Genomic DNA, 25,612 nt, shown 5'->3' on the forward strand with positions numbered 1-25,612 from the left:
ATTTAACCACTCATCCATTAAAGAACATCTAAATTGTTTCCAGTTAGGCACTATTATAAATATAACTACTACTATAAACAGATATGTATAGGTTTTTGTGTGATACTAAGTTTTCATTTCAGGAAAAGAAAAACCCAGAGATGAAATTGCTAAGCCATTTTATAACTGCATGCTTCATTTCAAAGAAAATGTTGAAATATTTTTCCAGAGTGACTGTGCCATTTTGCATTCCTATTGACAGTTGTATGACTGATTTCATTTTTCTGCAGCCTTGTTAGCATGTGGTATTGTGGCTTTTTTTTTTTTCAAACTTCAGTCATTGTGATAGGTGCTCATTGTAGCTTTAATTGGCAATGCTCTGGTGACTAATGATGTGCTTTTAATGTGCTAATTTGCCATCTATATACCCTCTTTGGCTGGTTTGCTCTTTTTCTAATTGGACTGTTCAGGTTTTGTTTTGTTTTGGTTTTTTCTTCCTGTGAGTTTTGAGAGTTTTTTTTAGTTATTCTCGATTTTAATCTTTTATTGGACATATGGTTTACAAATACTTCCTCCTTCTGTTGCTCAGCTTTTTTAACCTCTTAACATGGTGTTTTGCTAAATAAATGTTTTTTATTTGTGATGAGTCCCATTTATTTTGTTTTTATTTTTTGGTTTTTGGACCATACCTAGCAATGTTCAGGAGTAACTCCTGGCTCTAGGTTCAAGAATTACTCCTATTGGTGCTCAGCAAGACATGGATTTGCTGGGGATCAGACATGGGTCGACCACAATGTTAGGTAAGCATCTTACCCACTGTACTATTTTTCTGACCATCAAGTCCCATTTATTAAGTTTTCTCTTCTTGGCTCATATTTTCTTTTCCCACTTTTGGGTGGGGGGTCACACCTGGCAGCGCTCAGAGGTTACTCCTAGCTCTATGTTCAGAAGTCACTCCTGGCAGGCTCGGGGGACCATATGGGATGCTGAGATTCAAACCACCATCCTTCTGTGTGCAAGACAAACACCCTACCGCTGTGCTCTGGTCCCTGGCTCATATTTTCTAAGTCAAGTCTAAGACTTCTTTGTCTATCCCTTGATTCCATTGATTGTCATATATTTTTTTTCTAAAAGCTTATAATATTACACTGTATCTTTAAGTTGGCAATCCATTTGAAAATTATTTTTTTGATAAGCTGTATGGGTTATGTCTAGTCTTTTTGTTTGCCTGTAGTTATCCAATTTTCTCCAGCATATGGGCTAGAGAGATGGTGCAGTGGTTAAGGCATTTATCTTGTACTTGGCTCACTAGGGTTCATTCCCTGGCACCACATGGTCCCTTAGTACTGCCAGAAGTGATCACCCCATATGCACAGAGCCATGGAAAAACCCTGAGTACTACCCTGTGTGACCCCCCCAAACAAAAACAATGTTAGAATAATATTGCATATATCTAAAAAAAGTCTTCCTGGGTTTTTACTAAAGCTGTGTGTTAAAACTGTATATCAAATTGGGGGAAACTGACATCTTTATTATGCTAAATATTTCAGTGCATAAGCAAGGCATAACTCTCATTTTTACTAAGATTTCTTAATTATTTCTTTGATTATTATTTGGTATGTTCAGCATGCAAACTCTATATATTCTTTTTAGATTTATATTGAAGAATTTCTTTTGCTCTTTCTATGTTTTCTTTTCTTTTCTTTTTTTTTTGGGGGGGGGGGAGTGCCGAAACCTGGAAATGAATCTTTCTAATTTTTTGTTTTGTTTTGCTTTGCTTTGTTTAGTTTTGGAACCACACTTAGCGACACTCAGGGGTTACTCTTGGCTATGTGCTCAGAAATCGCTCCTAGCTTGGAAGACCATATGGGATGCCAGGGATTGAACCCAGGTCCATCCTGGGTCAGCCTCATGCAAGGCAAACACCCTACCACTGTGCTATCATTCTGGCCCCCTTTTTAATTTTATGTACATCTTGTCACTGGTATACAGAAATACAAGTAATTTTTGCTTTTTTTTTTTTTTTTTTTTTTTTGGTTTATGGGTTACACCCTGCAGTGCTCAGGGGTTACTGCTGGCTCTATGCTCAGAAATCGCTCCTTGCAAGCTCGGGGAACCATATGGGATGCCGGGATTTGAACCACCGACCTTCTGCATGTAAGGCAAATGCCTTACCTCCATGTTATCTCTCCAGCCCCAATTTTTGCATGTTTATTTTAATTCTCATGCTCTGGTTAAACTCGTTAATTAATTATTGAAGTTTGAGTGTGGCTTTTAAAATATATTTCCTAAGATTTTTACATAATCACACGTGAAAATTTTATAACACGTGAAAAATTTTTTCCTAATTGATATATCACTTTGGGGAGGTTGGGTCACACCCGGCGGTGCTCTGCGCTCAGAAATTGCTCCTGGCAGGGGTTGGCTATGTGCAAGGCAAATGCCCTACCACTATGCAATATCATTCCAGCCCTGATATATGACTTTTCTTATTTTATCGTATTGTCCAGAATTTCCAGTACTACTAAATGGCAATGATAAGAGTGGCATTCTTACTTCTTCCTGATTTTAGGAGGCATATTACTTAATCTTTCACCTATAAAAATGAATGCAGAGGGCCCGGAGAGATAGCACAGCGGCGTTTGCCTTGCAAGCAGCCGATCCAGGACCAAAGGTGATTGGTTCGAATCCCGGTGTCCCATATGGTCCCCCGTGCCTGCCAGGAGCTATTTCTGAGCAGACAGCCAAGAGTAAGCCCTGAGCAATGCCGGGTGTGGCCCAAAAACCAAAAAAAAAAAAAAATGAATGCAGAGGTATATACATATGTATATATAAATATATCCTTTTGGAAGATGCTCTTTATGAAGATAAAATAGTTCCTTCTATATTCCTTTATTTCTTAAAGTTTATCATAAATACAAACTAAACTTCATCAACTAATTTTATTGCATAATTGGTATGATCAATTTCATGGTTGATATGATCATGTAATTTTTCTAATAAACTTAAGTTTATTAGTGTGAAAAAATAATTAATTTTTTTAATTTTTGTTTTCCGGCCCCAAGCAACTCTAGGAGAGCAATTTTGCTGGGCCTTTCTCTGTTCACTCAGGAGAGGTTCAGGACACAGGGCAGTAGAAAAACATGCACAGGCGACACTCACAGTCTCTTGCAGTTGATAAGCACTCAGCAGGGGCAGGTTTCTCCAGCCTGATGGCACAGACAGAGACCTGCCTTTTAGCAGGTTATCTCTCTTGCCGGTTTTCACCTAATTTTTTTTCAAAGCCTGAATAAACCTTATATTCCTTCACTTAGCCATGGTACATAATTCTTTTAATATGTTGCTTAATTTTGTTTCCTTTTTTATTGTTTTGTATTTTCGTTTTTTTTTTTTTTTTTTTTTTTTTTGGTTTTTGGACCACACCCGGCGATGCTCAAGGGTTACTCCTGGCTGTCTGCTCAGATATAGCTCCTGGCAGGCACGGGGGACCATATGGGACACCAGGATTCGAACCAACCATCTTTGGTCCTGGATCGGCTGCTTGCAAGGCAAACACCGCTGTGCTATCTCTCCGGGCCCTGTATTTTCATATTTATATTGATGGGGCTTATTTGTCTGTGGTTGGTTGGTTTGGGATTTGTTTGCTTTGTATTGTCTCTGTCTTATTCGTAGGGTAATATTGGGTTATTTTATTTAGAAGAAATTATATATGTTATTGTTATTTATTCCATCAATAGTTGAATTCTCTGGTAAAAATCATTTGGGCCTGAAGTTCCTTTAAAGGGACTTTGTTTGTTTGTTTGTTTGTTTTTGTTTGGGGGCCACATCCAGTGACACTCAGACTTACTCCTGGCTGTGCACTCAGAAACCGCTCCTCTCAGAAAACGCTCCTGGCTTGGGGGACCATATGGAACGCCGAGGGGATCGAACCGCAGTCCACCCTAGGTTAGTGCATGCAAGGCAGATGCCCTACCTCTTGTGCCACTGCTCCAGCCCCTTAAAGGGACATTTTTAACTTAAAAAAATTCCATCTCCTTAAATAATTGTAGTTATCCAAATTATATATTATATATTTGGTACACTGTGATAGTTTGCTTTTCAGAAGATGCTCCATTTCATCAAATTGTCAAATTTATGTTTATAGAGTTATTCACAGTATTTCTCATTGCCCTTTTGATGCTATCTGAAGCATATCTCTGTTTCACTCTTGATTTTTTTTCTCTCTCCTTTGTGAGGGTATATGGGTTTAGGCCACACCCACCTGTGTTCAGCCTCTGTGTTCAGCCCCTGGTGGTACTCAGAGGACCAAATGCAGTGTGAGGGTGGAAACTGGGTCAGTTGCATGAAAGGCATATACTCTATCCTCTGCTTCTCTCTGCCCCTCTCTTGTCTTATTTGCAGTTGCTAGATAATTGTTTAGTGTTTTAAAGAAATGTCTCTATTAATTTCCTTTTGTCTATTTTAAATTTTATTGATTTATTTTTATTTCCATTCTCCTGCTTGTACTGAGTTTAGTTTGTTCTATTTTTGTTGTTTTTGTTCTATTTTTGTTGTATTTTTGTATTTTTTTGCTTTTATTTTTGTGCTTCACATGGTGACAATTCCTGACTTGGTCCTTAGGGGTCTATATTGGCAATGATCTTGGAACCATATGATGTCAGGGACAAAACCTAGGTCTCTCTCTCATGGAAATCATGCAATTCAACACTTTGAACTATCTCCCAGGCCCTTTATTAAGTTCTTTAATTATTTTGAAGGAGAGGATTCACACCTCGCAGTGCTCAGGGTTTTCTCCTAGCTCTGTACTCAGAGATCACTCCTGGCCCTGTTCAGAGAATCCTATGCAATACAGGGATCAAACCTGGGTGAGCTACATACAAGACAAACGTATAATGCTATACTAATACTCCCCAGGTCCTCTTTCTAAGTTTTTGAGGTAAGAACTTATATTACTCATTTAATATTTTTCCAGTTTTTCTTTTTTTTTCTTTTTTTTTTTCTGTTGGTTTTTGGGCCACAGCCGGCAGTGCTCAGGGGTTACTCCTGGCTGTCTGCTCAGAAATAGCTCCTGGCAGGCACAGGGGACCATATGGGACACCGGGATTCGAACCAACCACCTTAGGTCCTGGATCGGCTGCTTGCAAGGCAAACGCCTCTGTGCTATCTTTCTGGGCCCCTCCAGTTTTTCTAACATAATATTTTGGTTCTATATATTCTTCTCTAAGAATGCTTTAGCTAAAAAAAAATGCATAAATTTTGATGTGGTATATAATATATTTCAGTTTAAAAAAATTTTTTTTTGGTTTTTAGGCCACACCCGGTGACACTCAGGGGTTACTCCTGGCTTGGGGGACCATATGGGATGCCGGGGGATCGAACCGCGGTTCGTCCCAGGCTAGCGCTGTCAAGGCAGATACCTTACCTCTAGCGCACCGCGCCAACCCCTCAGTTTAAATTTTTTAAATTGAGTTTTAAAGTAAAATTTTTTTTTCACTTTCGGTCACACTTGGTGCTACTATTAACTTAGAAGTTCTTCCCAGACTATCACACAATACAAGAACCAAACCCTGTCTCACATATAGAAAGCATAGCTTCTCATCTGCTAATCTCTCTCTGTAACCTATCCAAAATTTAAAATAAATATTCATTCATTAATATTTTAAAAATTCCCATAAGACTTCCTCTCTAGCCCAGGGATTTTTTTAAGTAATGTTTGATTCCCAACACTTTTTTGTTATTTTTCCATTATTTTAGTTATTGATTTTAACCTTAACGCCTGTGCTCAGAGAACACATTTTCTATGATTTTGTTCTTTTCCGTTTATTGGGGATGTTTTATGACATAAGAAATGGTCTACATTGGTATGTATTTTATAGGCACTGGAAAGGAATATGCATTCTGTTGCTGTGGGGTGGAGTGGTCCATAAATGTCAATTAGATCTTGCTGATTGATGGTGTCAGTGAATTCTTCCATTTCCTTGCTGAATTTTGTCTATTTGTTCTATCAATTGTCAAGAGAGACATATTGAAGTCTCTGAATACTATTATGGATTGTCTGTTTCTTCCTTCAGTCTGACTGTTTCTGTTTTGCGTGTATTGTGGTATGCTCAGTACATACTGATTTAGAATTTCTTTGTTTTCTTGGTAAATATATGCTTCTTGTTTTAAGTAATGTCTACATACATTTCTGGTGATTGTTTTTGCTATGAATTTTGCTTTATCTAATATTAGGATGCTCATTTCTGTTTTCTTTTGATTAATGTTTGCCTCATTTCTTTAATTTACTTTCAAGAAAGCAAGCAATATTTTATGTAAGATTCTTGTAAATAGGATATAGTTGGGACATAAATGTTTAATTCAATATGTTACTTTTTTAAATTTATTTCTTTTCTTTTTCTTTTTGTTTGTTTTTTGGGTCACACTCAGCAGCGCTCAGGAGTTACTCCTGGCTCTATGCTCAGAAATCACTCCTGGCAGGTTTGGGGGACCATATGGGATGCCAGGATTCGAATCACTGTCCTTCTGCATGCAAGGCAAATGCTTTACCTCCACGCTATCTCTCCAGTCCCAAATCTATTTCTTTGGTTTTTGGACCACACCTGAAAAAAAAAAAAGGACTACTTCCTACTGAGTGCTTAGAGGCCACTCAGCTTGAGGGACCATGTGATGTCAGAGATCAAATCTTGGGCCCGGAAAGATAGCACAGTGGCGTTTGCCTTGCAAGCAGCTGATCCAGAACCAAAGGTGGTTGGTTCGAATCCCGGTGTCCCATATGGTCCCCCGTGCCTGCCAGGAGCTATTTCTGAGCAGACAGCCAGGAGTCACCCCTGAGCACCGCCGGGTGTGGCCCAAAAACCAAAAAAAAAAAAAAAAAAAAAAAAAAAGAGATCAAATCTTGCATAAAAAACATGCAATTGAAACTATTGAGCTATCCTTTCCTTCCACTGTTAGTTTAATTATAGTTACAGTAGGGCTTGGTATTTTTATTTTTTTCTAAGTTTTTTTTCTCTTTGTTTCTTATATTTTATTTTTGTGTGCCAGGGATTGAACTCATAGCCTCACCTATATCAGGCGTGTGCTCTATCACTGAACTATGTCCCTGGTCCTGTTTGTCTCCCAATTGTCTTTTTTCCCCTAATCTCCTATGGACTACTTGAATATTTGTTTTAGAATTCCATTTTGATGTACATACAGTATATTTAGTATACCTGTTTATATATTTTTGTGGTTTCTGAGAGTATTCCTTATATTTCTATAACATCAAACTTACGTAACAGACATTTATAGAACTTATCACAGTTTATTATTTTGAAGTGCTACCAATTTTATTTTATGTTCGCATTTTAATTCATTGACACTAATCCATGTATAATTGTTATAAGCATTGCTGTTATATAATTTAGAATCTCATCAGGCAATGTGATGCTTTCTGCACCTAAATGAAACATGTTTTTAAAACTCCAAAAGAAAATTAAAATGTATGTAATAGAATTTTTACTCTTTCTGTTACTCCTTATTCTTTCTTAATATTCCAATGTTCCTCATTTGATGTCTTGTTTTGTTTTGTTTTAATCCCCAGAAAACATTTTTACCAGTTTGAAACCAGTGCTGGCTTTGCTGGAGACTAATTCTCTTAGCTTTTCCTCCCTGAAAATGTTTTAACCATCATAAAATATAATTTTGCTGGATATAAAAGTCCGAGTTCTCTTCTTCCAGCACTTAAGAAAAGGAATATGTTGCATCTTATCATCTCTTATGAGTTTTGATAAGAAACATATTAAAATTAACATTTCTTCTTTAGGTGAAGTGTCAATTATCTCTATTTTCAGGATCATTTCTGTCTTCAACAGTTTTCAACAGTTTGATTGGAATTTGTTGTAGATGTATTTGCATTTGTGCTATTTGAGATTAACTGAATTTATTGGATCTTTAAGTTTATATCTTCTGAACATATATTTGCATCAATTATTACTCTGAATATTTTTCTGTCTTGCCCCTTGTTACCTTCTTTCTGAGGCTCTGTGACATTACTATTACAATTTTTGTCCCAAAGATCCCTTAGACTTTGTTCATATTTAAAAATATTTTTCTTTCTGTTATTCAAATTGACAAATTTTTATGGCCTCATCTGCAAGTTGACTAATTATTTTCTTCCCATTTATTCTTCTGTAGATGGTTGGAGCAATAGTACAGCGGGTAGGGCATTTGCCTTGCACATGGCATTTGCATTGCACATTCAATCCCTGAATCCCATATAGTCCCCTGTGCCTACCAGGAGTAATTCCTGAGCTAGGAGTAATCCCTGAGCACTGCCGGGTGTGCTCTCCTAAAGAAAACAAAATCATTCTGCTAAAGGGTACACCCTCAAGGTTTATGCTATTCTGTTGTTCTATTCTAAAATTTATGTTTGTCTTTCTCTCTGCTGAGACTTTCTTAGTTCTTAAAATTATTTTAAATATGTAACTGGTTGGGCCCGGAGAGATAGCACAGCGGCTTTTGCCTTGCAAGCAGCCAATCCAGGACCAAAGGTGGTTGGTTCAAATCCAGGTGTCCCATATGGTCCCCCGTGCCTGCCAGGAGCTATTTCTGAGCAGACAGCCAGGAGTAACCCCTGAGCAATGCTGGGTGTGGCTCAAAAACCAAAAAACAAAAATGTAACTGGTTATTAAAGCATTTTTATGATGACTAAAATATAGAATTCTAAAATTTCTGCAATTCATACTGGCATCTACTAATTTCCCTGGCTGTAGGTATGACAGTGATTTTCTATTAAAATCCAGACGGTGGGGCTGGAGCAATAGCACAGTGGTAGGTCATTTGCCTTGCACGTGGCCAACCTTGGACGGACCCCTGGTGTGATTCCTGGCATCCCTTATGGTCCTCTGAGCCTGCCAGGAACAATTTCTGGGCACAGAGCCAGGAGTAACCCCTGAGCACCGCTGGGTGTGAACCCCACCCTACTCCAAATAAAAAAAAGTTTACTTGTTAAAAAAAAAAACTACAGGGTGGCAGTGATTGAACCTGAGTTGTCCACTTTTAAGGCCAGTACCCTGCCCTAATTCTTCTGGAGTTTATTTAGGCTTTGTTTTAGCTGGTTTTCTTTGATAGTATTCTGAAACTGCAAACACTGAAGAGGAAAAGAGACTGGTGTTTCCTAGGTATAATCACGTGGGAGTAGACATTTAGGTTTCTTGTGTGGCCTGTATTGACACTCCAAGAGAAAATGCTCCTTGTGGTGGTCAGAGATAGAAATTCAAGCACCCCACATAGTCTCTTCTAATGCGTGCCCAGGGATATATATTTATATTGGCAAATTTACTGCACAGCAATAATGGAAGTCCCAGCTTCCAACCAAGAACATTCCTTCCCTGATACCAGAAGTTAAGATGACTCGACTCATCTCAGACTATAATAGAAGGATAGGCGTTCCATGTGGCCTTTGCCAGAAGCAAGAGTATTATCCAGAAATGGTCTGTCTTGCTAGGCAGACCTGGTCCTTCAGCTAAAGATGGTAAGCATTTGTTGTTTGTTTGTTTGTTTTTTATCTATACCTATTTATGTTTCTTATGTTTCTGCTATATCAAATTCAAATATAAGATGTTTAGGTCAAAGAAAACCCAGTGCATTAATTTCTAGGGCTACCATAACAACATACTACCTTTTTTTATTTGGGGAGATTTGGGACACAACCAGTGGTGCTCAGGGGTGACTCCTGGCTCTGCACTCAGAAATCACTCCTGGAAGGCTCAGGTTATCATATGAGATGCCGGGGATCAAACCCAGGTCTGTCCCTAGTTGGCATCATGCAAAGCAAACTCCCTATCCACTGTGCTATTACCCTGGCCCCTAATTTCCTTTTTAAAGGTCATATTTTTGAAAATAGTAACAATGGGGGCTAGAACTTTAATATATAAATTTTAGGAGGCAAGAGCAGAACATAGTTCAATCCACATAAGCCTGGGAACCCATCATTATCTTTTTCTTTGGGCTCTTAGATTTGCCATCACTTTTACTCTTTTATAATCTGTTTATATTTGTTTTAAAGACAATGTCCATGGTTTTCAATAGAAAGGAGTGAAGTAAAATTCAGTTGAAGTTCCTAGAAGTAGCTACCACCTTACTGAGCCCTTCAAAAGAGGCTTTTGTATCTAAGTCAGAGGGAACATTCTCATTTACAAAAGCAAGGCTTCATTGAAAAAGAAATAACTTTTGTTGGAATAATCATAGTCTCTTGGGACTGAGGCCCTAGAAATGCCCGATAAGTCAATGTTTTTCAAACTTGTGATATCTGTGGATGGCCAAGGGTATATAAATTGGCCAGTGAAAGTTACTTCCAAAAGCTAAAAAAGGGGCAAGCACAAGAAATGTGTGATGCTGTCTTTACTTCCTCAAAAGAGATAAAATTTCTTCACCTGGAAAACATTGGTTTCAGGATTGACACCTGAAGCCTCTGAGAAGGAACCCAGTGCCTTCACTTGGTTGGACCCTGTAGGGGAGAAATTATATTTCTATTGACCTAGTTGTTCTGCCCAGGAAAAAGACCAAAGAAGGTGTGTGTCAGAACAGGTCTTGTCTATCTGGGTCTGTGTGCATACACAGGTGACTGGGAGTGTATATTGGAAAGCAACACCTGAGATTTCTCTAGCCTTCCTAAGGGCTGCTGTGCTCCTCTCATCCTCACTTACCTCAGTTTGTAAGCTCTCATCCCCTCACTGACAGAAGCTCCTGGGCTCTTCACGGCCTTGAAGCCTCTGGAATGTCTGCCGTTCTCCTGGCAGGGATGGTGGAGCAAACTCCTCCTATTATTCAACTCTGACTGCTCACTATTAAGCAGGGGCTCCTTGAGGAAGATTGATTTGCCACATTAGATGAGCCACCCTGGTGCTCGATGAAGATGTCACAAGACAAACGGCTCCTGCCGTGTGCCTCCAGCCCACCACTCCATGTTTCCATTACGTTTAGGCTGGAGTCATGGGGGATAGATTTGGGTGTAGTTCATTTTCTGCCTTACATGATAAACTTGTCAGCGTTTGACTGATCAGCTCCTCAGATGCCCGGCGTTCATTTGCAAGGCCACCTGGTACCCCTGGTTTTTCAGTCTTGTTCCCATTTCACTCTGTCTAATGAGCCAGCACCTGGTTCCTGGTGGTTGGCGCTGAGCTCTGGGTCTCTGAGCATCCCGCCTATGCTGGTGATAGCTCAGTCCCTCCTCGAGTGTTCCCCACAGCCTAAATGTAGCTTGGACTCTGATGTCTGGGAATCATGTTTTTTTTTTGCACCCTGTCTTGATGCCTCATTGTGTCAAATCTCTTCCTCTCCTGTCCCCTTGATTGAGCAGGTCTTTATGCACCTTCTACAGAGTGTTGACCTTGGGGCTATTCTAAGGAAACCTTTTTGGAGGCCAATACAAAGTCAAAGCTCTAGGGTTTTACTAAGGCCTGGTCAATAGGATCAAGATGTGGTACTTGGACTGGAGTTGGAGCGATTCTATTTACTCACAAGGGGAAGTTCTCCCAGTCCTCAGACTGTTTCCCCACACACAGTTGCTTCCTCCATCCTCTCTGTCAACTTGAATCTCATCCAAATCAGGTTATATTCCCATGCTCTAAAACCATCATCCAGCCCCAGAAAACCCAATGGCACCTACTAGATCAGAGAGAGATAGAATGAGAAGCTTTACAGAAAGTCAGGCACCATCTCCCCATCTCCATCTTCTCCCTTCTTTCAATTCATGAAGATCCATGTCCCTAAAAGCAGTGGTGTTCCAATCCCCTATGGATCCTGGGTCTTTCTCATTAGTCAACAGGGCTCCTCTGGACCCTGAGTCTCTCCTGGACCTATACAACAAGTCCATTATCAAACAAAGACACTCTCTTCAGAGTCCTGAGCTGGACTGAGCTTTTCATAGTCTAAGGGCAGAAACTGAGGACCCTTAAGGGCTGGCCTGGTCAGGCTGTTGAAGGTTGGCAGCAGTGGCAGGATCACACACTAGTATAAGGCAGTGACACGGAAATGCCATTCAGTCCCGGACTCAGCCTGATGAACAGAACTGAGATTCCTCATGTGCCAGTGTAATTCAGGCATAAAGAGTCCTAAGGGGCAGGTGAGAACTGATAGAGGTTCTCACAGGTAGGGCTTTGGTATGCAAAGGAGTTGCCCGGTTTCAAAATAGCCAGAGTGATGGTGATGGAATGAAGCAGCATGAGGCAGGTGTGAAATTCAGACCAGGATTCAGGTAAGATCCTCCCAGCCTTGGAGGACCAGGGGTGGTGTTCTATTTTGTGGGCAATAGGATCCCAAAGGAGGTGACATTACTCTCCTTTGTGTACAGAGCAGAGAAAAAGATGTCCAAAGGTCATTGACCTCTAGACATCCCCATCCCTGGAGCATGACTGCCTGGACTGCTCCTGGTCATTGGAAAGGTTGTAAGTCATTCTGTTACCCTAGGAATTAAGAGGGCTCTTGAAAGCATATGCTCCCCCAATCCTCACTGGACAGGAATGAGAAATGGAGGACACCAGGAGGAACTCACCTGCTACTTGCCCTCCTTCCCCAGGGGAAGCCTGCCATGAGAGTGTCTTCTTCCTCAGAGAAGCTGCAAAAATGGTGGAGGGGGGGTGCCAGGGATCTCAGTTTCTTCCACACAAGAACTTTCCCAGTGACCTCTCATGAGCCTAGAGAATCATCTGAACCTTTAAGTGGGGAGAACAGGCAGGGCCTGGCTGATGAAACTACGAGAGCCCTAAACACAATATAGAAGACACCCCTGTTCCCACCTTTCCTGAGGTTACTAACAGAGATGATGGGAGAGAAAGAGCTTTTGATTTTGAACTCAGAATGAGAAGTCCCCCCTCCCACTAGGAGAAAGAACATGCACAAAGAGGAATTTCATCTCAGCAATCAGCAGGGTCCCCTGGCTAAGGGAAGAGGATGGAGAGGCCTATGTGTGGCTGAATGCCTTGATTCCAAATTGAGGGACACAAAACTACCCACAAGAAATGGTCACTCAGAACCAGGCCCAACAAGTGCTTACTGGTGATAAAAGAGCAGTTCTGCCAAGTTAGAAGGTCTCTGACACCCCAGAATACTCCCTCTAACAAAGAGAATATTCTGGGTTATTTAGCCAGGTATCTTGAACTTGAATTCTTCCAGAGACCAAGGAACTTAAATAAGTGAGATAATCAGTCAATCAAAGGGTACAGCTTCTAAGTACTGGACACTTTTTTGCAATGTGTGAATATGAACCCAGCATAATCAGATGGCTTAAGTTATAAATTAGCATTAAATTTGACAACATGTGACATAAAACCCAACATAATAGTGGTTTAAAGGATACACGCTTCTCTTTTCCTCACTCCTAACCCTTGGAACTCATTAGAAATGAACAATCCAGAACTAAATGTAATGGATAGAATTCTTACCTCATGTTTTAAACTTGTGGGTCCTATCTGTTGTAGCCTAAAACAGATCTCTGGCCATGATAGTTGTGTTCTAGGCACCAAGCTGAAAAGAAACTGGGAAGAAGGGCAAAGGGTAGATGCTAATTATCTAAGAAGGTTTTTGGGAAGCTTTCTAATAATGTTCCTAGATTGTTGGCAAAATTTAGACTCACTGCTCATTCACATAGTTACCCCTGGCAATAAGAGAGCCTGAAAATGTAGCTTTAGTTGTGATTGTATGTCCAGCTAGAAAATACAAATTCTGTGATGAAAGGTAGAATGTAGACAGGGAGATGTAATAGCAATCTTGACCACATAGTACTTCTTGGCTTCCAAATACGACAACCTCATTTTCCTATGCATAGAACTTTCTAGGAAGAGATTATAGAGTCACCCAGGACCTGATTCTGTAATAACATCCAACCCAGAGGTCAGGGTCTCTGGGTGATGAGCAGCCCTCATTATTGGGCCCTAAATATCCATTCTCTGTTCAAGATGAAAGAGAATAAATTAAATCACCACATTAATGTCTCTAGGCTGGTGCATTCTACACCAGCATTAGCCTTGGTCCTGTTAGTTCCCACTGTGAAAGCTTTTCATTCTCACTGCCCTTGGTAGAGGACCAGATCTGGCTGGTCCATCTCTGTTCAAGGAGGAAGTCCAGCTATCTCCCATGGAGAAGTCGAGCCCCCTTGGTAACTGTCTCCTACACATTTTGGTGGCTTTTCATCCTGATCATTTCAGGTGCCAGAAACAGCTCTGGCTGTGTCCTCTGGACAGGGTTTGGGCAGCCTTGTCACCCACTATTCTCTGCATCAAATAGCATCTGGGGAAATGGGTGAAGAAAAATAGTACTCTTCTTTCTTTTCTCCAGATTTTCATGTCTATAAATAATATTGGCAGCTAGGAAGAGAGAGAGGAGAGAGAGAAAGAGAGAGAGAGAGAGAGAGAGAGAGAGAGAGAGAGAGAGAGAGAGAGAGAGAGAGAGAGAGAGAGAACTCAATGGGTTTGAGTCCAGGCTTTGCATATGAGAGTCCTAGCATTAACTAGTTCCCTGAGCACCTCTAAGAAGGCCTTCAAGGCACAGAGTAACCCCCTGATCAGTGCCAGGCATGGCCCCTCAATAACAACTGCAAAATTCCTCATTGAAAACAACAAACATACCTTAGTTGCCTGTTGTAGTTTGAGTGGGGTGCTGTTAGAAATGAGGGAATTGGAGTTCCTCCCCTGGTTTAGGTAGACTTGAAGGTCTAATGACCATGGGGAAGTTTCCATACCAGTCTCCTCCTCAGGTAGGACCACTGAGCAAGTGAGCACACATGGAAGTAAAACTGACCACCGCCAAGGGCAGTTACATGCTTGTAGGGACTATAAGGGTCAGCTGAACCCAGTTGTCGCCCAGAAGCTCTGAGCAGTCTTCACAATCCACTGGAGGGAGATGTCAGGACTGGCTTCACATCTTGGTGTCTGTGTGGGTGCCTGCCTATGGTTTGTGGGACTCTATGGCAGGGATCACTGCCCCACCCAAGGCAGGGTAGATGCTAACGCCTTGCTTGCCTGCCCAGCAGATTCCACCAACCGGGACTCCCTGGATATGATTGAGCGCTGCATCTGCCTGGTGTGCCTGGATGCCCCTGGAGGCATGGAGCTCAGCCAAACCAACAGGGCGCTCCAGCTCCTGCATGGAGGAGGCTGCAGCAAGAACGGGGCAAACCGCTGGTATGACAAATCTCTGCAGGTAAGACTGCTAGGCCCCCGTGCTTGTGTGTGGCAGGCCCACTCTGGCCTCTGTCAGTCAAGAGGCTGCATCGGGGGGTGGGGGGAGCAGCAGAAAGTGCTGACGATATGCCCTGGAGCAAGTGGTCAGCTCTGTCTCAAACTCTGGAATCTTCTTGTAGCCATGCTGTTGCTGGTGGAGAGGATGGTGTCAGGGTCAGGTCTAGGGTTTATTTCTCATTACACGTTGTAATGGGAAGTTAAATATTGACACTTAAACAAATATTGACAATAATGTCCAATGTCCAGAAACATCTCTGAAAATAAAACCGTGTGTGTGTGTGTGTGTGTGTGTGTGTGTGTGTGTGTGTGTGTGTGTGTGTGTGTGTGTGTGTTTGGACCATATCTAGCTGATCACAAAGCCCACTCCTGGTTCTGTGCTCAGGGATCACTCCTAATTCTGTGCTCAGGAATCTGACTTGATTCTGAACTTGGCAGTGTTCAGGGTTCATAAACAATGTTGGGGATCAGATTAAATCTAGGTTGACTGTATGTGAGGCCAGTATCTTTTTTTTTTTTTTTTTTTTTTGGTTTTTGGGCCACACCCGGTAATGCTCAGGGGTTACTCCTGGCTATGTGCTCAGAAGTTGCTCCTGGCTTGGGGGACCATATGGGACACCGGGGGATTGAACCGCGGTCTGTCCAAGGCTAGTGCAGGCAAGGCAGGCACCTTACCTCTAGCGCCACTGCCGGGCCCCTGGCCAGTATCTTAATTCCACTTCTCTCTCTCTCTCTCTCTCTCTCTCTCTCTCTCTCTCTCTCTCTCTCTCTCTCTCTCTCTCTCTCTCTCTCTCTCTCTCTCTCCTTCCCTTTTTACTTTTCTCCCTCCCTCCCTCCCCCTGGCCCATATTGCCATGCTCTGGCTATAAGGACACACTTTCTTCATCTCAGGAAGATACAGGCAGCCTAGTATCAAAATGAAACAAGACAGTTAGCTGTCATTCGCATGATATCAGCCCAGAAACGAGAAAGTACTGATGTAGATGGGCGTGAAGCCACTGTCCCCTTTGCTTGGTCCCTCCATCCTGCTTTTCTCACATGCTAGTGCTGATCTGCTCTCATCTGTTGAGAGTATCATGGCTTTCCCCATGGCCATATGCTGCAGCAAACAACCCCTCTCCATGCTGCAGTTCAATGTCATCACATTGCTAAGTATTTTCTGGGCAATATTCTAGGCATTTTTTCTTTTTTTTCTCATCTGTCTTCTGCATTCAGCAGGTTACCTTTTCACTAGTTTGCATATTGATTCTGCTATTGCTCATAAATGTTCTGGCTACTGCGCTGGCTGTTTTCCCCTCCACTGTGGTGCTAATGGCATGCAATCTTTCATTGAGTTGCAGTGGGATTAAAACAATCTAATGGAGATATAGGACCTGCAGCATAACAAGGCTTGGTAATGGCTTTAAAAGACACACTTTCCCTGCCTTTATTTCTGTGACACGGGCTGGTAGGCACTAATGTGTGAACAAGCCCAGCTCTCCCTTCTTGTCTCTCCATGCCTGGCTCTTTATTGTTGGGTGAGCTAAGGATACCAAAGAATAGAAAGGATCAAAATTTATCTCAGGCCAGAGAGGCAGGGGAACCTGGGGAAGTAGAGGAGGGAGCCTGGGAGGAATGAGTTTTAAGAGAAAGTCTATAGAAAATTAGCTTGAAGATGGAAGTAAAGGGCTGAAATAGAGCTCAAAAGACCTTGCATGCTCAAGGTCTCAAGTTTGGTCTCCAATACTACCTGACTTGCCAAGCATTGCCAGGTGTAGCCCCAATGGCTCAACATAGCCCACAGTATCTGCAGGACTCAAGCAAGTACTATGTCAGGTCCACCTTGTGAAGCTAGGAATGAAATCCTGGGACTCTGAGTACTACAGGGGAGGCCACTTCCCTGGGCAATTATTTTTTTTAAATAAATAATGTAATAGAAATGGAGTAAAGGGCCAGAGAGATAGCACAGTGGTGGGGCATTTGCCTTGCACACAGCCGACCCAGGATGGGCAGCGATTCAAATCCCGGCATCCCATATGGTCCCCTGAGCCTGCCAGGAGCTTTTTCTGAGCTCAGAGCCAGGAGTAAACCCTGAGCACCGCCGGGTGTGCCTCAAACACCAAAAAAAAAAAAAAAAAAAAAAAAGTGTAGTTAAGATGTAGGTAACAAACCCAAGAAGTAATAGAGCAGGTAAACCTGTTTGCCTTGGATGTGCCTGATCTGGGTTTAATCTTTAGCACCATATAGGATTCTTCAAGCCCTGCCAGGAGTGGTCCCTTAGTACAGAGCCAGGAGAATACCCTGAGCACCACCAGATGTAGTCTAATCCCCCCAACACCCTAAAAGAGATTCGGGCAATTAGCATTCTACAGGAGAGGTTGGGGAAACATGAAGTTGGCTCAGGTGTGTGTGTGTGTGTGTGTGTGTGTGTGTGTGTGTGTGTGTGTGTGTGTGTGTGTGTTGTAGCCTGGAAGAAGTGTCAGTGAGTCTTTCAGAATAGGACATTTCTTGGTTGGCTTTTGGCTTTACTGGCATTTTGGGGGCATCTCCTGGGCAGCCCCATAAATGCAGCCCCATTTTATTAAGGCTATGATTTAAGAATCAGATATAAAAATTGAGGAGATGGCTCTAGGGAATGAAGCACATGCCTGGGATGCAAAGGCTCTGGATTTGATTGCTGGTGCCAAATGGTCCTCCCAGTAGCACTACAGAACCCCTTTATGTACTGCACAAGAAAAGAAAATCAAACACAAATAATCAGATCTCATCCTTCTAAAACTCTCTTCCAGTCCTTTGGTGCTCTGTTTCTCTTCTCCATCAGCTACATATAGTCTTCATAAAGATAGTGAGACATCTCCACGGCTCCTATGTGCCTTTTATATTGCTTCTTATTGATTTTTTAATACCAGTCCTGTGAGCTGGGCCTTATTGAACCTGCTTTAAATAAGAGTAAGCTGAAACATAAGAGTGGAAGCATTTGTTGGAAGCTCTCCAATCTGGCAGGTGGCAATGGCAAAACATCAAGCTGGGTCTCTGATTTGGAGAACAAGTCTGTCCCTTTGCTTTTAATCACAACTCACTTAATTTTTCCCAGGGAATCTGCCCCCATCCAAATGGGATAACTAATTTTTTTTCAACTACATTATTGAAAGCTTATTTGAATGCACAAGTCTCTAAATCTTAAGCCTAAGACTAATGCTATCTTCTTACACAGGGCCTAGGATACATGACCACACAAGATGGTACAGGATTATGGTCCTAATTTATGCCCTGAAGGATTCTTCTACCTTCACTATCCAGAGTTTTTCCGGGAAAGGGATGGCATAATTGCATAATTGGGCTGGAGCCAAGGGACTGGTTTGTAATGCCACTTCTCCTGGATACTTGTTCTCTTCTTCCTCTGCAGTTTGTGGTGGGCCGAGATGGCACATGTGGGGTGATATGTGAACACTCTCCATTTGATGGCATCGTCCTGGTGCAGTGTACAGAGCACCTGCTCAAACACATGTGAGTCCACCAGTGGGGCCCTCTTGATTAAAGCCAGACAGCACAATGGGGGTGGAGTCTGGAAAATGGTGGTGTTTATAGGGGCTGCAATGCTGGGACTGTTTCAGGCAAAGATAATTGTAAAAGCCAACATCCTAGCCTTTCTCAGAGGAGGGAAGGACCATGCCATAGTTTTGGGGCCCAAAGGGATGTTGGATATGTGGCACAGTTCTCCTGTGTGCCTCCAGGACGAAGAGCAGCAAGAAGCTGGTTCGAGCAGACTCAGTCAGCGAGCTGCCGGCCCCCAGAAGGCTGAGGTGGAAGTGCTCTCCAGAAATTCAAGGTCTTTTGGCCTCCTCGGCAGAAAAACTTCAATGGTGAGGAGAAGCCCAACTGTCTTTGGGGTAGTGATTTGAGGATCACCCACCCCCCTCCCCTGCTCTGGTTGATGAAGCAGTCTGGCAGTTTCCAGTGTCCAGCTCCTCTTGCTTTCCTCACTCACCTGATGGAAACATAATCAAACAAAAGGACGCTGTAGCTCTGGGGAAATAACCTTGCCCTAGTGTTCCTCATTTTCATAAAATGCAAAAGCAGAGTTTTTCTTTTCCACAGGTCTCACCTGAGTTGAGGTGGGGCAAATCTCCCTGCCTTTGGCAAAAATATAAACAACTTGTTTGAATAGGCCATTTGAATCCATGTTATTTGCTTGACTTCACACTGCAGTTTGGCAGGGAGTGTCTTTCTAAGGGTGGAAGACATTCCAAGTGCTAACGGGATCCAAGTATGAGGGATGGCAGTGGGCTACCTTGGTGGGTCAAGGTTGGTGGTGTAACAAGGTGCAGAGAGCCATGGACTGGATGGCATGGCAACTAGATCTGGACCTTTGTCATTCCTTCCCTCATTGAGTAAGTGATACAAACCCATTCATTCATTCATTCATTCATAAATTCAATATTTTCTGAGCTCTGGTGAGGTCAAGTTCTGAAGACATAGCTATGAATGTGCTCTGGGGTCTGCCCTCTGTACTTGAGACTGGTATAGACCCCCAGACCAGAACATGCAGTCAGTGCCTGAATTCAAAGAGAACAAGGAACTACATTCTGTCAGGGCAATGGAGGTGGTCTTTGCAGAAAGAGGCCTGAGTTTGTGTTACAGGCAGCTAGAGAAGAGGAAGCAAGGCAAATTGTTCCAAGGCTAGTTTGGAGAATGGCCACATTTGTAGTACTATAAAGAGGGTAGCATTGCAGTGTGCAGAACTTCACTGTTTTTATTATACAGGGGCCCAAAACCAGTGAGAACCCCTGGAGGATATTGTACATCATTTATGAGAGAGCCAGTAAGTAAACTGTGGGGTTTGGGGAAGTGCAGATGGGCATGACAAGATGTTATCAGACTCAGATGCCCAGGATGAAACCCCCAACAGCTGTTGATATTTGACTTACTTTTCTTGAGGGAGAAATGTCTTGGATAATCATATTGAAAATGGTTTAATACCTGACCTTACAGCCAATTCTTAGTATAAGTACCCTATTTGTAGAGTTACTTGGTATGCTTGATGGAGGACCAAGCCTGTTCATTAGCAAGGATTCTAATAGGTCTAAGGTGATCCCTGCTGATCCTAAACTCCTTGCATCTTACTTTTGGAGGCCCCAAAAGGGATCAGTGGCTAGGGAAACAGGAGCCATTTATGGAAGGGTGTCTGTGTGAGCAGAACTTGGGCAAGTGGTTTCCAGGTGTCTCTGTGACTGATCTCAGCCTATTCAGAGACCATGGGTCAATGTGGACTGAGTGTGGAAGTTGACTCAGAATTCAGACTCATTCAGGAGGAGGGAACTGTAAAATATGGAACAGCTAGAAGACCTGGAGTCATGCCTAAGCATTTCATTGGAGACCTAGGGAATTTTGACAGTGGCTCATGGGAGACTCTTGGGAGCACTTTCAGAATCAATCATGGCAACAAGATCAGTGACCAGTCCCCAGTCTTTTCCTTCCAGAAAACAAGGATTAGCCCCAGTAAGGAAACAAGTCTTATAACCATCTGAGAAACAGATTTTTCCCCTGCTAAGAGGGATTATCTGGGTCTGGCAGGATAGCTTGAATGACAATAGAATGAATGAGGATCTGGATCTGGATAGCTCTTCCCAGATGTGTCAAATGAATGAACTCATTCTTTTATAGACTGCAGGCCTCAGATCTCTGATGACCCCCAGGTCTTCCCCTGCAGTCAAATTTATGCCACCCCATGCAAAAGCAGGGCCACCATCCAGCCCAGACAAGTTTAATCACCAGTTCCAAGTAACCCTGGTTGTGGCCTCTGGTGTGCTCTGTAACTCTTCCTTACCAGGGCTTATTTCACTGGGATCAGGGTCTGAGTTCTCAGCCACCTAGCAAGAGAGTCTAGATCAACCATACAGTTAAATACCTGATGCATGTACTTAAGCTTGCCTTTAATAAAAGCCTCTCTTGTTCTTCCACAGCATCGTGAAGAATCTTGACTTCATTGTTTATAAATTTGACAGCTATGGGAAAACGTTCATTAAGAAGCAGAAATGCAGTCCTGATGCCTTTATTCAGGTGGCCCTCCAGCTGACTTTTTATAGGTGAGACAGAATCTGGTCCTGAACTGCCAGGACATACATGCATCCTTCTAGGACCTGGGAGCATCCAGGATGGAGGGAACCTTTTCCAGGGGCCTGAAGAATGAGGGGGGGAGGAGTTAACTAGGGAAAGGGGCAAGAAAGGATGTCATGTCACCTGACCTGGTTTCAGGGAGTGAATCCAAACTCAGAAAAGAGGAGGAATTTTGCAGTCAGGGGATCACAGAGAAATGCCTGGCACTCCACATTTACTCTTTGCACTCTGCATGTGTAGTTGTTTTAAATAGAAGAGTTTGACTTTCAAAAAAGAAAAATCAAGAGGTCAGGCACTCCTTTTCCTAACTCACCCTGTCCTCAAGGACCTGCTGGTGTTGCTGTTGCCTTTGTCTGTTTTTCCTTCCTAAGAAAATGGAGCCAACATCTCCCCATTGGAACAAGTGTGACATTTTAAGACTCTCCCTGACCTGTCCCTCATCTTCAAACTCTTCTGTCAGTTCTCCAAAAGTCTCTTGTATACATCTTTCTTCTCTCACTTTTTCTACTACCACTGACCCCTCCTGAGTTCTCTTGTCTCAGGCTTGGTTACTGTCAACATTGTTCTCAGGAGTCTTGGCTTCCATTCCTACCAACTGTCCCCCTGTCTTCATGAATCATGAACTTTGAAATATGCAAATCAGAGACAGTGCCTCACCCCTCCTTAGACCAAAGTTCATTCTTAGAAAAGTTGGTGGGAAGGGCATTGCCCAGGGCCTGCCCTATCAGAGCTCACTCCTACCTCCAGAACTTCACTCTGCAGTCAGTCAAGCACCTTGTCACCAGTTATTTCTCTATCACTTAGAATTTTCTTTTCTTTTTTTTTTAATATAGAAATTTTAAAAAGTCCCTTCATTGCAATGCCCAGGGCTTGCATATACCCTTGTTCTTTTTTGCTACCTTTACTGGGACTTTGCAGGGTTGGTTGTAGTACTCACACACACACACACACCTGGTTATGATGTTAGCGCACTTGATTGTGGTGCCTTGCATCCCAGTGACTACACTGTTGGTCATGAAATTGGCCTCCCGCCTCCTGCCTGCCTCCAAGGTTGGCATACTTCCACAGAACTCTCTGCAGGCCCTATTTTCTTTCTCTTCCCTGACAATTGTTTTTTGTGTGAGCTTCCTAGTTCATTGGCATGTTGAGTTTTCCCCCCACACTGATATTCTGGGTATCATAATATTCCCCAAGCTTAATACTCTGGGTCTCTTTTATGCCAGGTACTGAGTAAGCATCAGGAACTGAGTCACAGAATAGATGGGGAAACCACTAAATGATCATTAGCCAGAGTGACTAGAGGCCAGATCTAGAGTTTGGAAAAAATTTTCTAGTTGCAGCTCTGTCCATGGAGCTGTGAGGGAGGAAAGGAATATCTACCTAGTTAACCAGATCAGTCAAACCAACCTTAGGGATGACAGGGTGTTGCATGCAGCTAGATCATCCTCACTTCTAGAAGTGTTAGGTACAGATGCGGAATCCACCACCCAAAAGACCACAGAGAGACAGTGTAGTAATGCATAAGCAAGGGAGTTTATCCCAGCATGCTGGGATCTACCACTTCTTAAGGATTAGAGACCCCAAAATATATACCATGAGGTATAAAGAACCAGGGTAGCAGTGAAGAAATAATACCAACCCACTCAAAAAAGGATCATCATGGCATCTGAGGCCTTTTGCCTATATTCTCTCTGCCTCTGCCCCAACCCAGAACTCCCTTTCTTTATTCAAACCAATTTTCAATACCAGGAGAGGAAAGGTCAGGTAATCCAGGTGGGCTTTTACATATCAAAGAAAAAAATTTTAGGAAGGAGAAAGTTGAGGGAACATTTTTGTTTGGGGTTGAAAGCTTGGTATCATCTTACATTTTACCCTTTATATTTTATTTTTATTATTTTGGTTTTTGGGTCACACTCAAACGCTCAGGGGTTACTCCTGGCTATGTACTCAGAAATCACTCCTGGCTTGAAGGAACATATGGGACACCGGTGGATTGATCTGGGGTTCGTCCTAGGCTGATACACATCTAGCTTCTTCACCCTTTATATTTATAACAAAGAAGAGAGAGAAAAAGAGAGAGAGAATTTATAAAAGTTTGATTCTACATTTCTCTGCCAGAGGCGGGAACCCCAAATCAGAACTTATAAAAATAGTTGTTATTTTGCATAGGTACAGTAAAAGTTGGCGGCTGCATTGTCAAAGTTTAAATTGTGTACATGATTCATGGAACATTTAGATTTTTCCATATCTTTGTCTTATATACCTTATGATATTTTTTATGGATTTCTCTGAACATAAACACTAGCACCTTTCTGCGATACACTTAATTTGAAATTTCTTAAAACATTCTTTTACTGAGCACTGTAATATGAGTTCTAGAACATGGTCTAGAACCATCCAGTTTCTTTTCATAAACTTTCTTAAACAAAAGTATCAAAAAATATTTCTGCAGATATATATATACATATATACAGTTTGAAAATAAGTTTGCTAAAACATTTTTGTAATGAGTATGTATAGAGTTTGTAGCATCCAAGTTTCTTTTTCATTGGCTTATGTGGATAAAGACACTAGAATATTTTTGCAGATATAATTTGAGAATAAGTTGCTAAATAATAAACACAATCAAACACCATAGCAATTGGGAAACATTCTCTGGGATACCTGAGAACTTTTAAAATCTATCATTATGCATTTCCCCAGAATTGTGCAAATTAATATGAAACCACTAATGCTGGATACAAAATTTCTTGTTTGCAGTAGGGCATAGAACAAAACAGTAGCTATAAAATCTAATACAGGGAGAACACACAGTTTAACCAGAAATATAATGGCTGATGCAAATAGGATCAATAGATTAATCTAGAAGAAAGTTTGCAGATGTTCTGAAAGTAGCTTCTCGATAGTTGAGCTTCGGCTGGGCTTGGATTCTTTATCTCCACCTTCTGTGCTGGCTTCTAGGATGCTGCTCAGAGTCTTCAGCTCTCTCCCCTTCACTGTCTGCTTCTGTCTCACCTGAAGGGGCCTCTGCCATGTTCAGATCAGGCACCATGAGCACCAATGCTCTGGTGATGGGTTCTGCATACTCAGTTTAGTTCAAGGAGGTCATAAAGATGATTAGCCACTAGAGGGTCAAGGCACTCACCATCACTGGGGGTTCTTCTCTGGTTCTGGGTCCTTGGTCACTGTTTGAGGGCCAGTTATAAAATAAAAATCTATGGGTTAGGGGTTGGATTGATAGCACAGCCCAGGACAGATCTGGGTTGGATTTCCAGTGTCTGCCAGGAGTGATTTCTGAGTGCATAGCCAGAAATAACCCCTGAACTTCACCAAGTGTGCCCATGCCCCCCCCCCCCAAAATCCATGGGCTGTGATCTTACCTCAAACTCTGTTTCTAATCCCTTAGACTGATGGATCTGAACCAGGGTAGCAGCAAAGAAATAATGCCAAGCCAGTCAAGAAAAGATAGTCATGGTATCCGTGAACTTTTGCCTCATGCTCTCTCTGTCTCTGCCCAAAACCGGAACTACTTCTCTTTATTATCAGAACAAAATCCATCAGGAAGGGGCAGGGCAGTGTGATCCAGGTGGGCTTTTCCATATCAGAAGAAGAGATTTTAGGTAGGAGGAAATTGGGGAAACACCTCTGTTTGGAGTTGAAAGCTTGGTATCATTTTACAACCTAGGACTTCAGTCTAGGGGATTCCCACCTCTGAGTAGTTGAGTACAAAGTTGCATCAGCCAAATGGCTAAGATTGGTTGTAGAGTTAGTGTTGCATTAGACGAATGGCCTGGGTGGGCTTATGGGATATCATGAACTTCCAGATTCAGGGTGTGGTATCAGACCCAGGGTGTTGTGTATGTAAACATTTTAATGGGATTATTATTTTACTGACCCTACCCTGATCAGTGATTTTGTCACAACACCAGGGTGCAAATGTCATCTGGCAAGATGTGGATGTCATCTGGCAGGTGTGGAAGTCATCTGACAGGTTGTCTGTTGCTGCTTGTGGTATTTCCTGGTATTTGCCCCTGTGGTCTGGTTCTAGAAACTGGCTGTTCTTCTAGGCCTAGTCTTTGTACCTTAAAACTTGAGCCTGTCAGCAAAGTTAGATTATAGAATCAGGGGCCCGGAGAGATAGCACAGCGGCATTTGCCTTGCAAGCAGCCGATCCAGGACCAAAGGTGGTTGGTTCGAATCCTGCTGTCCCACATGGTCCCTGGTGCCTGCCAGGAGCTATTTCTAAGCAGACAGCCAGGAGTAACCCCTGAGCACCGCTGGGTGTGGCCCAAAAACCAAAAAAAAAAAAAAAAAGATTATAG

At 42.4% G+C, this 25,612-nt stretch overlaps 1 protein-coding gene across 1 annotated transcript in view; it reads left to right on the forward strand.

Moving 5' to 3' along the window:
- Window positions 1-25,612, forward strand: part of CHAT (choline O-acetyltransferase) — a 56,243-nt gene that overhangs the window by 22,307 nt on the left and 8,324 nt on the right. Inside the window, exons 7-10 of the mRNA XM_049790774.1 lie at window positions 14,987-15,156; window positions 18,580-18,680; window positions 18,908-19,036; window positions 21,137-21,259. Of these exons, the coding sequence (XP_049646731.1) occupies window positions 14,987-15,156; window positions 18,580-18,680; window positions 18,908-19,036; window positions 21,137-21,259 (523 nt within the window). The remainder of the gene's footprint in view (window positions 1-14,986; window positions 15,157-18,579; window positions 18,681-18,907; window positions 19,037-21,136; window positions 21,260-25,612) is intronic.

Source organism: Suncus etruscus, chromosome 17 (assembly GCF_024139225.1).
Source record: "Suncus etruscus isolate mSunEtr1 chromosome 17, mSunEtr1.pri.cur, whole genome shotgun sequence".
In the NCBI taxonomy this organism is placed as follows: Eukaryota; Metazoa; Chordata; class Mammalia; order Eulipotyphla; family Soricidae; genus Suncus; species Suncus etruscus.